The sequence below is a fragment of the Corvus moneduloides genome, chromosome 4, assembly GCF_009650955.1.
Source record: "Corvus moneduloides isolate bCorMon1 chromosome 4, bCorMon1.pri, whole genome shotgun sequence".
NCBI classification, from domain to species: Eukaryota; Metazoa; Chordata; class Aves; order Passeriformes; family Corvidae; genus Corvus; species Corvus moneduloides.
The window spans coordinates 47,826,298-47,841,100 of NC_045479.1; the positions used below are offsets into that span (position 1 = coordinate 47,826,298).

General features: G+C 43.6%; 1 protein-coding gene across 4 annotated transcripts in view; it reads right to left on the reverse strand.

The window, feature by feature from the left end:
- IMMP2L (inner mitochondrial membrane peptidase subunit 2) overlaps positions 1 to 14,450 on the reverse strand; it is a 426,380-nt gene extending 411,930 nt beyond the window's left edge. Inside the window, exon 1 of one of the 4 annotated variants that reach the window (XM_032107395.1) lies at positions 14,278 to 14,413. In XM_032107395.1, coding sequence (XP_031963286.1) covers positions 14,278 to 14,355 — 78 coding nt within the window. In that variant the 5' untranslated portion in view covers positions 14,356 to 14,413. Of the gene's footprint in view, positions 1 to 328; positions 386 to 14,277 lie in introns of those variants that run through there. The other 3 variants (XM_032107397.1, XM_032107399.1, XM_032107398.1) reach the window with 3 other exon arrangements.
- Between the last annotated feature and the right edge of the window lie 353 nt (positions 14,451 to 14,803).

A 14,803-nucleotide genomic window follows, 5' to 3' on the forward strand; every position in this document is an offset into this window, starting at 1 on the left:
CCCACCACCCGACAAGGAAGCAGCAGCGGGTGTCCCACGTGAGCGGCGCTTCCGCCAGTCCCGCGGGGACCATTCCCGGGGGCGCCCCGGCCCGGGGGCGGGGCAGGGGCGGAGCAGAGGCGGCACCGAGCGCTGCCGCGAGCTCGCGGCCGGGCCCGCAGCGTGGCGCCTGCCCGTCCCCGCCACCGCACCTCGAGCCCGCTTTGCTCACGCCCGTCCCCGCTCCCTCCTCCACCAGCGGGCTCCCCGGCCGCTTCCCCGCCCCGGCTCTCCGAGCCCGCCCGGCTCCCGTGGCTCCGCCCGGCTCCCGGCCGCTGCGGCCGCTTACCCTTTGCTCCGTTCCGCGGGGGGCGGGCCGCAGCCGGCCGCGTCACATGACGCGGTGCTCCCGGAGCGGCCGCCCCGGGATGCCCTGAGGGGCCGCGGCTGTCGGGGCTGCTCCGCGCCTCCAGCTCGGTCGGGCGGCCTGACAGGCTCACCTTGTGCCACGCACAGAGCAGGACAGGCCCTGCACGAAATAAGGTACTTGGCCTGATCCTTTTTCAGCCCGTGTAGTTACAGTTTGAGTCTCCAAAAACTTGAGGATGCTGCGTTGCAGTCGCTGTGTTTTCCTTCAGTAAGGATGGCGATTCAAATGCATAAGGAGTCTACTCTTGTGGCCATTTGTTGGCAATTGGACAACAATAAATCTGTTTGGATATTCATATGTAATATTGGGAGTTCGTAATAGTACAAAGCAATTCTGTACCTTGGAGGTCTTCTAACCCACACAAAATGGCAAGATGTTTGTTGAGCTGATGACTTCCCTAGTGCACACCAGATTTGATGTGGACTGATGTCAGCCACACCTGCTGCACATAGAGCTGGCTGCATTGTACTGCTAGTTCTGGCTTCATGGATGGTGGTTGGCTTTTCCTGGCTGGTGCAGATGGATACACTAGGGCTTGTGTTTTCATTAGTGTTTAGTTGTTTTTATCAGTTGCCATAACAAGTGCGGGTGCCAGTATAGTCTGAAGCAGGAGGTTTTTCCACGTAGTTCATGTACCTTCAAGAGTCAATGGGCAAGTTCATAGAGGGAAAATCTATTACAGATTATCACACACTTAGGAACAACCTCTGGCTCAGGGAGTTCCTAACTGGATGCTGTGAGATTCTTCTACTAGTCAGGCCACTGTTGGAAACCAGTGTAAGATGACATCTCTGCCTGACTGTGCAGTCCATTATTTGCCGTTTATAACTATAATTAGTTTATAACTAATTATAACTATAAATGTTATTTTTAAGCTCAAATATTAAATTGTTTATAATTTAAATGATCTTGACTTTGAGGCTGAGCTACAAAAGTACGAATGCATAGTTGTCTTTAATCCAACCATGTCTTTTTACAGAAATAAAATATTTCCACAGTTGTTGAGATAGGAGTCAACTATCTTAGAAGACAGCGCGGTAGAGTACTTATTAATAAATTGAATTGGAAGGTACACTGTAAGACCATTTTTAGTACAAGGACACATAATCTATAAAATTTCTTGTTATACACTATTCTAAACACAACATGCCCAGCCTCTTGTAAAATCCGAATCTTTCAGCAATGCTTACTGCTTTTAATGCTTTGGGGGGGGGGGGGAGTTGAGGGGGAAGGTGGCTCATGGTGATGGGGTTATCCCATAGTCATTTTGTGCCCGGAATTGTCACTGCCCTAACCGCCTTCCCGCTCGCCCCACCCCACCGCGGCTCCGGGGATATTGAGACGGGTGAAGGAGGGACGGGGATCCTGCAGGGGTTGGGGCGAGGGCTGCTCCTTCCTTCCAGTGGGGGACTGAGGCAGCAGCCACGCAACATGGTGAGTGGATCTGACCTGAGATCCTATTGCCCTGTAGGGGGTTTTTTTGTTTCGTTTTGTTTTCATTTTACTTCGGCACTGCGACCAAGGCCTGCCGGCTTGTTTCCCTGCTTCCCTGCCACTCGGGAGCTCATAGCCCCAGCGCGTGTGGTGCCAAAACCCGGGACCGGGAGCGCCTCCCGACAGACCACTGCCCCTTGCGGCTGCTCCTCTGTGTTAGGCTCCGAGGCTGCGATTCGCTGCGGTCTCTACACTGAAAGCCTGCTCGCCTTTTCCCTGTTTCCCGGCCGTTTGAGGGTCCAGAGCCAATGTGTGCGGTGCCACTGAGACTGGGGCTGCCCCCGCCGGGCCACTTCTCTGCGTGGTAGCCTGACTTCGTGACCAGCCGCTGCCTGTGAGCTGTGCAAAGGAACAATCACCCATCCTCCCCTCCGCCCAAGCTCCCACCACCCCCTCAGGAGGTTTCCCAAGCCCACATCGGAGTGCCCCTGAGGCCACAGCGGAACCAGCGCAGCCCCTCTGCCTCGCCAGGAGCCAACAGTGCCTTGCCGGCTGTGGGCGTAACTCCACCAAAGGGGAAATCTCTTGACGGGCGAGCAAAGGCTGTTACTGGGTTGTCTGGTTTTTGTTGTTGCTGTGGTGGTTGTCGTTTGTCTGTCTTGTTATATTTTTTATATACATATACATATATATATATATATATATATGTAAAGAACTGTTATTCCTTTTCCTATATCTTTGCCTGAAAGCCCCTTAATTTCAAGGTTATATTAATTTGGAGGGAGGGAGTCATATTTTGCATTCTGGGGAGGTTCCCGCCTTCCTTGGCGGACACCTGTCTTTTAAACCAGGACACGCTTAAAGCATTTTCACGAAAAGAACAGAATTAGGTTTGGTGTGATTTTGTTTTCTAAAGTACATGATTTGATATATATCACTTGATGCCAATATATTTGCTACCCAGAGAAAACCAGTGATTGTTACCCTCTTTCACTTTTTGTTTTCCCTTGACACATTTTTAAATAAGCATGACCTTTACAATCAAATAAGTCTTACTAACTTTGTTGTTGGTTAACTTTTATTTAATGCATTCTTCAACACATTTGAATAGTGTGCTCTCTTTAGGATTCTCCAGGGAGGTTTTCAGTGCACTGTGTAGAAATTAATAGAGTATTTGGCCACTGCTGTCCACAATCTCCATTTTCATGTAAAAATTTTACTGTGAAACCTTCACACATTGTTTACAATATTGCTGCAAAACACAATATTGTCTTTTTAATTGTAACGTTAGAGAAGCACCTTATGGGAATGTGCCTCAATATTTCCATGCACTTGAAGCTGACAGTATGAAATAATTCCCACTAAAACTCTTGAGCTGAAACTCTTTTCAGATTAAAGACTTTTGCTATAAACCTCACAAGATCAAATCATGGCTTATCAGTTCTCTTCATTTTGAAATCAGGTGTGTGCTAAGCAACTAGCAGGAAATGCCCATTCTTACTCTATTTAGTTGTGGATAAAGTTAAATTTATCAAAGCTGATACTAAAGTTATGAGCTGCAAATGATACATTACCAATGTTTGCACCATTTTATTTTTCTTTTTTTAAAATAAGTATTCCTACCACAACTGCATTAGTACCCAGAAATAAATGAGAGGGTTTTTTGCTTTCAACTCTAACAAGGAGGTACTGAAAATGTTTTGCTGCTTCTATGCTTTGATGCATCTGTGACTGAAATAAAGAAAAAGCGAGCCCTTTTCACCCACCTCTTCAATTACTTTTCAGCTGAGAGTACCATTACAGCATTCTTGGAAATCCACAAAACTTTTGCAATACAATATCCATTTAAAAGACTCTCAACAGACTGCAGCAAGCTTTAAGCTAAAAACACATTTAGTTCAGTTTCCTCCAGGTTAATTTCATTTTGCATTTTAAGAGCACAGAAAACCTATAGGAGATATTCAAGAACTGCTTTGAGTTAAACTCAAGTTCCTTACGTTTGCAAATACAACTATCTGTAGGGTATTTAAGGCATTTTTATCTTCCTCCATATAGTAAAGGAATTAATTTTTGAGTGGTGTTGAGTGTACTGCTCTGAGGGAGAGTGTTTTGGAGGAAAATACTTGGCCAGGTCCAACCGCCTCAGAGCACAGAAAAGATGCAGTGAAAAAAGGGCACAGGATCAAAAAGTCTGATTGCTTAATGGATATTGCAGATAAACACTTTGTATAGTCCAGCTGTGGCTTGAAGAACTTGTGGCCCAAGGGCAGCAATCAATGGTGTGGCACAAAAGAATGCAGTAAATCTTAAACTCGCTATTGTACTGGAAAAAATATGATTGCAGCATCTTCAGTATTGTATTATTACACATCTCCATTTCATTACATGACTGGGAACCTAAACCCTGCTACCTTTGACCATCACATACTGTTCATGTTATGCCTCATACACACTGAAACACAATCTGGTCAGAATAAAGTAGGTCAGGCAAGCCACAGAACATAAAACTCTGTAGTGACCTCTCCATCAGGGAAAAAGAGAAGAATTGAAACACAAGAAATTGTCAGTGAAAATAGCATAATTTCTGAAGGCCAGAAAATATATCTATGTATATCAATAATATGTCAGTAAATTATGATAGTCAACTTAATTGTGTTGGCTTTCCTCAAGGAACAGTTATTGCACTCATATTTTTGCATAGGAAAGAAGAAAACAAACATGATTTGCAAAGTCGAGTCTGTTGTCAACATAGGTAAAGTCTTGACAGGCTCATGAAAGATTTTTCAGTTCAAATTTAATAATTACAGAAAAAAGAAAATAGTGCTATTACAAGGGGAAAAAACCCATCTCTATAATAGACAGCTAAAGTTCTTATATCAACTTCCTAACATTCACCTCTCTGTCACTGGTGTTTTGCTCACGCTTCGATTGTTTCCACTCTTTAGATGGTTTGGTTCTGTGTGATGGGAGTTGTTTGCTTTGTTACCCCTGCAACTGGCTTTTCCCAACTCCTCAGGTCAGTGTATTTTTAGCTGACCAACAGTGACTTGTTTACAGCCCTGAAGTTGCCAGTGTCATCTTGCGCCTCCTCCCTCTCCTGTCATTCCAACACTGTAATCCCCTGCATTGCATTATTATGATAAGGGCAGAAACATTTCATTCTACCAACTGCTTATTACCATTTATTACTACATATTATGGTTGTATCACACAATTATATAAAATTACCAAAAAGTAAAACACAGAAACATAGAATATCTCAAGTTGAAAGAGACCCATAAAAATCTTTGAGTCCAGCTCCCCACTCCTCACAGGACTACCTAAACTAAAGCATGTGACTAAGTTGTTCAAATGCTCCTGGAACACTGGCAGGCTTGGGGCTGTGACCACTTACTTCCCTGGGGAGCCTGTTCCAGTGACTGACCACCCTTACAGCGAAGAACCTTTTCCTTATGTCCAATCTGAACTTCCCCTGATCCAGCTTCGTTCCATTTCCTCATGTCCTTGTGCCTAGCACTGGTCACCAGTGTGGAAATCAGTATATTAGACAAGTACCTCCTGATCATTATAAGATTGTTGTTACAGGTAAGCAAAGTAAAACAGCTGCAGGAATGCTAAAGCAAGCTCAGCACAGCCTGACAAGTCCAGAGGATTTGCAAAATCAGTATAAAGTCCATGTTCTGCTGCTAGCCATAGCAATAATGTATTGCCTGAGCTACTGGTCTACATGGGCCCTAAGTATTTGGAAATGTGAAAGTAACTCAGCCTAATATTACTTATTGCTAGATAGTCTTCAATATATTTAATCAATTTAGCATCCAATTCTTCTATATAATGTGTAAATCCTTATCTCCCTTTCAAGTGAAGAGCAGAGGTTACAAAGGTTAGTAGCAAAAAACAAATGTAGAGCAATTATTGTAGATTAATGATTATTAAATGCTTAGCATAAAGCAGACAACATTTACCTTACTATTACATGCAGTACATTCTTTGAGTAGTGTCAGATTTAAAGGCTTAAATTTACCTGTATGGAGTAAGTATTTCTGTGCCGTCCTTTCTGATTATAAAAGCTTTTTTCTGAACCATTTCTCCTGTACATGCATTTTAAAGGTGTGTAATTAACTGGTTGCAAGTTGTTAGGCAGTTGATGAAGTGTGAACGAGGCGCTGATTTGTTTTCTTTGCTTACATGTTTCCCATAATACTCTGATGAGAGCAGGATGTGAAGGCATTTTTACCCTTTATATTATTTTTTCTTTGTTTCATCAGAGTAAGAATTGGTTTGTGAAGCCATTTGCAATTCCTCAAGTTCCATTAAATATTACTGTCTAGGGAAGCCTAAATCAAAAACATAGTAAGTGCTACATGAACACAGCATTGCTGTCCCTGACACAAATAACCAGGTTAAGGAAGTACTTGTTTGTGACCGTGGCAGTGCATCTGACCACTCTCAGCTTGTTGTTTAATAATATGCTGTTTTTGAAGACTAGACAATTCAGGAACTGTATCTTGTTTGTTACTCAGTCCTTCCCCACCTATTCACTTTTAACCAGAGAGAATAATAATTGTGTGGGGCAACCCACCCTTCAACCAAGGAGTAGGGAGAGAGACATTTTAAGACAGTTTCATTGCTGGGGTCTCACAAAGGCCCCCATTGTCTACTCTTTGCAAAGGTGTCTACCCTGGAGTGTTTGTAGTCACCTTTATTTTAACATTGTTTCTAACAAGCATAATTGTCGCGGTTTGAGACAATAATAAATAGCCTGCACCGTGAAAAGTCCATCCTCTTATGCACGTACCCCTGAAAAACTCTCTGAAAAACCCTACCCTTAATTATACTGTATTAAGTAAAATCAGCATGAGAGGTTTTCAGTAAGTGAGTGGGAGCTGAATTAGAAGTAGGGGAGCAGGCTGAGAGCTACCGAGGCAGAAACAACTGAAAGAGCAGAGGCATGAGGAAATAAAACCGAGGCGTGCATGGCAGAGTGTATTGAAATGGCAAATAATAGCCTGGAGGAATTGGTGGGGGACAAGCAAGCAGAAACGTAATAGAAAGCGTGGATGAATACGAAAGACAAATGGCAAAAACAAAGAGCCCTTTATAATAGGCAGGAACAATTAACCTGTGTAATCACGAAATCCTGCTGTGACCGAACTCCTGTTCAATTAGTGAATGGACACATACCCCAAGCGCAGCACTTTGAAGAGTACGGCAACATTTTCTGTCTCTTGTCTCCAACTCACACACCCCCGCCCCCCCCGTCAGTCAGCAGCAGCTTGTGTGGTATCTTTGTTTTCTGCACAAGCAACAGCAGTGCCGGCCACAGACAGCGACGGCAGCACACGCCGGGTAATCAGAACCTCCCTGTGAGCAAACCCAAGACCAGAGGGGCAGCTGTAATTAGTTCCTAGTCAGCACCATTAGTTCCTAGCGGCACTATCAAATCATTCTTTAAAGGTTTTCTTTATTACTGCTACACATAACTTCGTTGATTTTTTTTCTCATCTATTGTTACTGTAGAAAGTATAATACAATCTTTACTAGTATATTTTAAACAAGTATGTGACACAGTGTTACAGGAGAACGGTGGGTGTCACTGCTAGGAGCAACTGGCATCTCCATTTCCCTCTATTTAGTATGTACTTTGAGGATCTTATTACAGGTTGTTAGGTCACCATGTTCTGAGCATGTCTTGTTTGCTGAAACAATTTTTACTTGTAATAGTATAGCCTGGACTGAGTTAAAATGTTTTCTAAATTACATCAGCACCATCTAAATCCAGAATCTTCAAAGAATAACTAGATGCAGTCTTTTTGAAACCTCCCATGGGAAAAATTCCTTCCAAACACATGAAATTAAAGCCAATAAATGACTAAGGCATCAGATGCAGAATTGAAACACTTAAATCCAGAGTTATGGTCCTACTGCTCAGCTGTTGTATAACCTTGTGGATAATTCCTCATTTGACCTGCAAGTTCTTTGTGAAATACTCCTTTCCTGCAAGCTACAGTTGCACATATCTAAGTCAGAGCACTGAACAGAGGAAGCTTTTAAATTTGATCTGAATTACCAGAGAGTGACTTATACTTATCCCAAAGGATCAGGATAGTCAAAACATCTAACTTGTTTTAAAATAGCAGGATTTAGTGTACAAGCACCAATGTGGTTAGTGAAGTCTGTAGGGAAGGAGAAGATTTTGATCCCAGTTTCCTGCTCGCTCTTTGGTTTCTTTCTGGATCTCAGGAGTTTCTAGGGTTAATCCATACATCCCAGATTGACTCCAAGTACAAGAAAGATATTGACTGCTGTGGCTAAGATGTAAAAGAGAATGGTAACTTACTCCTGTAATTTACACAGCTCCTTCTTCATTCAGAGTGCTCAATGCATATTCTAAAATTTCCTGCTAGACCTCAGAGGCTGCAGACAAAATGAGTTGTTTCCAAAACCTGATCAGGTTGGCATAAAGTTTAGCTATGGTATTTTGTAGGAGGCAATTCTCAACTGTATAGCTTAATTTCATACCTCTGAGTCACACTCATGTTCTTCAGATAGAAATTTTGAGTCCTTAGGGACCTCTTTTGTAAAACACCCAGTCTGAAGGTTAATGAGTTTATATGAGGATACCTGAGATAACATTGATTATATGACTGAGTGAATGGAATTGGGTCTCTTCTTGCCATCTATTCCCTCAGTATCTTTACACACACACACACACACACACACACACACATATATACCAGTAAAATCTCTGGGTTTAACTTACCTGGCCATTCATCTGTCTGACCACTTTTGTCCACCCAACGCACCCTGGTCTGTCCATTCTGTTGGGGTTCTGTTCCTCGGACAGACAAACACCTTTGTGCCAGCCCTACCCAAGCTACAGGACAGCAACAGGCAAAGGAGACATGATGGAGTTAAGGCTTTGGTTCACTTGTCACTCTGTCTGCTGGTCACACCAGTAAAATACAATGTAGTTTTCAGGAGCACATAAATTCGTCAAATATAATGTAGCCATTTTTTACTATACTGCATTTCAGTTCCCATCAGTCGACCTTGGAGCCACTTGCTTGAGACCTGATGTAAGATTTTCCTTTCAATGAGAAAAGGTCTCTTTTCCATTGCATACTTGATCATTTTAAAACATTTTATAGACTCATTTTTTCAGGCCTTCATCTTGACATTCCTTCATGAACCACTAAAGCTGAAACTCAAAAAAAGCAGCCTCATCAGGAGCTAAAAATATGAATCTTAATGGTAGAAATTAGGGAAAGCAATGGAAATTATTCTAAAGCTTTTCCCAGACTTCAGTTACATGTGTGCCCATATCCTCTTGCCTGAAGGCATTGCAGCGCAGGTGTTTGGGTGTTTGGGTCTCTCATTAAAATGAATCTGAGTGATAGCATCACCTTAAAAACAGCCATGCTTTTAATTTGTTTATATTTGTAAATTCACAAGTAAGCTTACAGGGTTCATTTTCTTTTGCAAAACTTGTCTCAGATGTCTGTTAAAGCTCATACACATTGAAACTTTTAAGGCTTAGCAAAAAATAATTTGGAACTCTAAGATCAAAAGATTATCATCTGAATATAATGTCTACTTTTTAGCATCTTAGAAAACTGTGAAAATTTGTTCAGTTATGGCCAGGTGAATTCTTCAGTAAACAGGTCAATAAAAGCATATAAATCCCTTGCAGGGAAACAAATGTTGTAATATACCCTGGGTTTATATACTTAGGGCTAGCTCTAGTACCAACTACAAGTACCTACACTTTATGTTTCTGCCTTGTTTCCTTCCCAGCCCCAGGAATGCACTGGCCTGATGGAAGCACCCATGGGTCCTCAGAATGGCTACTCGGAGCTGCCTGGTTTCCTTAGTCAATACTAAACCTGCAGGCCAGCTGTGGCTGGAGTGGCACCATTGTTAAGGCTCACGTGCCTCGGTGCACTCAGGTGAAAGAGTCCCAAGTGCTGTGCCAAATCCCGCGCCGATGACAGGCACCTGCATTAGCTCTTTCAATGAGCTGTGCGCTGTGGTACTTTGCTGCTGGTGGTGATACAGGCAATGTCTTATTCACTGAAATGTTCACCCAGGGAGCTACACAAGTTGTGAAAGCTGCTCTCTGACTCTGCTTCAGCAGGCAGCTTTTAAATGAAAAATGAAATTATCTAGGCAGAATGCAGGCAGGTATGTAATCAGAGTGTCCTGCTCCCCCCAGAAACACATGAATGGAATCATGCTGTGTTTGACAATATAGCAAATTGCTGATTGTGTCACCCAAATGGAGAGAGCTGTACAAGGGGTGCTTTACCCTGTGCTGGTAGCCTGTTAATGAGAGCATTTTCATGTGCCGGGGAAGCTGTAGATAACAGAATACAGCAGAGTTTTTTCCAATGAGAGCAACCAGCACACCACATGTACAACAACTGAGACAGAACAAGACATGCAACAAGGAAGAACAAATGCACATCTACATTCTGCTGGGTTTGACATTTGTATGGGTTTAACTGGGAATCTGTGTCCCAGGCTCACGAACTAATACTTACTACATTTAAAATATATTACATATAACAATAATACATGCCTACTAACCTCGACATAATTAATAGCACATAATATTTAACTTATAATTTGGGAAGGGACTACTAATGCAGGTTTGTCCCAAGCTGTGGTATGGTCTCCACAACCTTGACTACATTACAATAGTCTCAACAATGGTCAAAGATTTACCTGGAAACTGCATATGGATTGGCCCCAGAGGAGCTGAGTGCTTTAACCATGGGACTGCTGTGTGAAAGAGGAGGTACTGCCTCTCCTGGTCACATTTGGTTAGTGTCTCCCTTCTAGGAAGAATGCCATGGGAACTATTAGGTTGAGCACTGCAGACTTGCATGTGAGCTAAATGCTAAGCTACTTGCATAGTGCTGACACCAATACGCCTTGCCCATGGCAGTTTGAAAACCTAGAGAATGCTAAATGCAAAGGTATATGCTCATACAGACTTTTAAGTATCAACAAAGAAGAGTGAGGTCAGGCCTTGTACTTCTGGATCTCTTACTTGAAAACTTTCAATGACTACATATACCAGGTGCCAGTTGAATACATATATCCCTTCAAATGTCTTGCATTCAATATACTGTGTATAATTAGGTAAATTCAATAGCTTTCTCCAGGTTAGACTGTTCTGTTCCAAGTTGCAGTGCTGTAAATCCAAATAACTGCACTGAATCTGCTTGTCAAACCTCTTTTTAAAAATCAGATCGAGATGACTGACCCCAGTTCTGTAACTAAGCCACAGCATGAACTATTTCTTCTAAAGAGGTAGTTTGCATAAGGAATGCATAATTTTACAGATTTTCCAAGTGGCTGAGACCTAGGTTTTAAGCAAGGGGAAAATACCAACCTCTGAAACATTAAATGGGAACTTTCAAGCTTATAACATACAGTAAAATATTTACTCTTAACGAAGAATAGTGAATATCTTGTGGCTTAAACTAATTTGCAAACACTAAAAAGTCCAAAGCCTAGAAAAACCTATCTTCCATAAATACCACTACAGATTGTCAAAGTACCATGAATACTTTGTGCAGTTAGTATGATGATGGTAAAGGATCTTTATACCTCTTGGTTGAAAAGTGAAACAATATATCCACTTGTTTTGTGTCAGGCAGGAAACACATTTTCATATGATGCACAGAGATTATAGCATGAACTAAGATTAAATATCAGAATAAAATTCCTGTATTTTCTGGATAACACTGTAAATCATATGCACTGAGCCCCATTACAACTTTGATTGGGAGACTCTAAAATATAAGCAATCAGCTCTGCTAGGGAAAATTCTGTGTGTGAGGACAAAATACATATTAAAGGTAATAATTCTACAATGTTGGTCTTTTAGGGATCAGCATATATAGGTTTGAAACTTTGGGGTTGTGTTTTTTGGGGTTCGGCTTTTTCACCTCTTTCTTTGTAGATTGGTGTGCAATCAGCATGGGAATGTAAGAAGTTTTCTGAATTTGGGACTGAAGAGGTAAAAGGTTATTATTTATTTGGTTCTTCCAAATTGGAAATACGTACTCTGAAATCTGTGGAACAGCATCCAGATGAATCCAAACTTTTGCTTTCACAAAGCTACTCTGATAATCATTCAGTGGCATAAAACATGTTTTTCCAGTAATGTTGTGTGTAATACTTCAGTGGTAATTATTGAATTTGGTGAATTTAGTACACTAATTGTGCTTTTACACTTATCAATTTACTTCATGTTTTACATGATGGGTTTTTTCCAAACACATCTGAGAAATGTGTGGATTATAATATGCCACATTGATCTCATTTATTTCTGACAGCTTAGAAAGAATATTAATTCCTTTATGTTGCTTTCTTTTTACTAATTGTATGCAGTATATCAACAAGTCTTTTTAAAATTCTAATGTATAGCATCACTTGATTTCAAATCACATTACAGAAATAAAACACAACTATGTAGTAATTGCAATTTTATGCTTCAATTCTCTACCACATCGAGCATTTCAAGATTAGTCTATTGAAGATGATTGCCTCTGAACTATCTGATTGTTGATGGTTTACAGAGACTTCACTTTCACCCCAAGTATTTACCTGATCTTATACACCTTTTTCATACCCTTGTTAGATACAGTAGAGGAAGGGGCTTAAATAAAATTATGTTGGTTGTAATCTGCCTAAAGCAAAAATATTTTAGTCTTGAAGTTTAAATACTTTTGTTCCCATTCTGTGAAGAATTCCAATTATACAAAGAACTAAGTGGGTATTCCCAAGTATATAATGCATAAACCTACCCAAAATCCCTCTTATTAATAAACCACTACATTTAAAACAGCCTTTAGTCTGAAGAGACAAACCAAAGCAAAAAGTGTGAACATAAGTACTGGAAAACATAACTTTAAATTTGTTTTTGCTTAAATAATTTTATAAGGTCATTAAAATAATAATAAACTATTTTTTGACACATTCTCGTAATACCTTCATTATCCACCATGAATCCCTTTAAAACTCATTTGTGCAAAAACATATCTCTTTTGAAGAACTCAACATACCTGCAGTATTTTTCTTTGGATACTGAGAACTCATACAGCAATGTACTCAACTTAATAACCTGTTCACTCCGCTATGGAGTCAGTATTTCTGATATGTTGTTTATTCACCTATATTCTGGCCCTTCTATGCCATGATTTCCGGCTGGAAATATGCTTAAGGATGGGAGCCTGTCCTTTTGCTTGCATTGCACTATTCTGACTGTGCTGTGCAGAAGCATCATTTAATAGGCACTTACTGAAATGCAGGCAAAGCAGGCGAGGCAGAGTGTTCCGTCTTTCCCTGACTGCTGTATGTCCTTGTCAATATGTTGCTCTACAAGCAGGGCATACAAGACACCTACAGAAGACCTGTGAACGAGCCACAGCAGTTCGGTCCAGATAAAAATAAAACCAACTGCAGCAATACCCTTTGTTAAGTGCTGCTGACTGAGTTGGAGCCCGGCTGAGGATTCAGCACTGAGATTAAAAAAACTGTCATTTTCTGACATTGTTAAGTAAATTACTTTTAGTGCTGCTAAATATGTTATACAAGAACAGCATGGCATGATGCTTTCTTGCCTATAAGATCCTGCCTAACTGCAAGCATTCGCACACATTTCAAGGCACCACTTCTAAACTGGCTCCTCAAAAGAAAGACGGGGGCGCAGAGGCAAAGTTAGCCTGCTGGGGAGTGTGGTGCCCAGAGGCACCCCGGCCATGCGCTGAGGGAAAAGCCCGGAGCGGGCGAGGCGAGAGCTGCTCGAGCGCCTGCCGCAGCCTGCAGCTCGGGCGGAGCAGCCCGGACCGTGCCCCGGGGCAGCCCGGGGCGAGGCAGCGCCCAGTGCCACGGGCCGCCTCCTTGCCGGGCGCCCGCCGAGGCCGCCCTCGCGTCCGCGCGGCCCCGCCGTCACCCGCCCGGCCCGTGCCGTGCCTGTGCCGGGCCCTGTGCCTGTTCCTGGCCCTGTGCCTGTTCCTGGCCCTGTGCCTGTGCCGGGCCGTTTGTGACGGCCCCGGTGGAGCCCCGCGCGTGCCCCCGGCCGTTGTGGAGCCACAGGCGCGTGGTGCCCGCGGTTCTGTTGGCGCCCGCGGTTCTGTTGGCGCCCGCGGTTCTGTTGGCGCCCGCGGTTCTGTTGGTGCCCGCGGTTCTGTTGGCGCCCGCGGTTCTGTTGGTGCCCGCGGTTCTGTTGGCGCCCGGACGCGGCGCTCAGAGCTGCCCAACCCGCTCCGGGAGCAGCAGCACGTCCCGCGCTGGGAGCACTGCGCGTCCCTGCCGCCGTGTCCGAGGTTCCTGGCCGCAGCCACTGCGCGCGGCGACCGTGTCTGCCTTAAGCTTGTCCTGGTCCTCTTTGTTTGCCTTGCCCTGGCCCTGGTCCTTACCCTCATCCTCATTCTCATCCACATGCGGAAGCCTGCCTGCCGGTACTTCCTGCTGCTCGTAGCCGCCAGCAGGGCCATGTCGTGGCAAATGCCGCAGATGAGAGTCGGGTCCCCCCCCCCCTCAGCAAGAAGTGACAGCAGTTGCCAGGCGGCAGCAGCACTTGAGGGCAGCCCTGTGCCGCCGCCAGCGGTGCCTCGGAGCTCAGTGAGAAGGTCCAGGCCAGGCTGCAGCGCACGGCTGCCCGCGGCAACCAGGCCTGGCTGAGGCCGTGGCGCTGGTACCTGAAGTGAATCAGCATCGATGGGGTGAGACAGGAGATGCAGATGGTCAGGCAGTCGAACAGCTTGCGCTGGTAGTTTGTGCAGCTGCAGTCATACAGGTTTTGAAGAGTAGTGGAAGGAGCCGTGAACAGCATGGCCTCACCTGGTAGTTGAGGCTGTACTGTGGAGGTAGTGGGCCTGGAGACCTCCCGAGGTCCCGTCTAAGCCGAGTTCTCCAAGGCTTCTATGTACTTGGCTTTGCTTG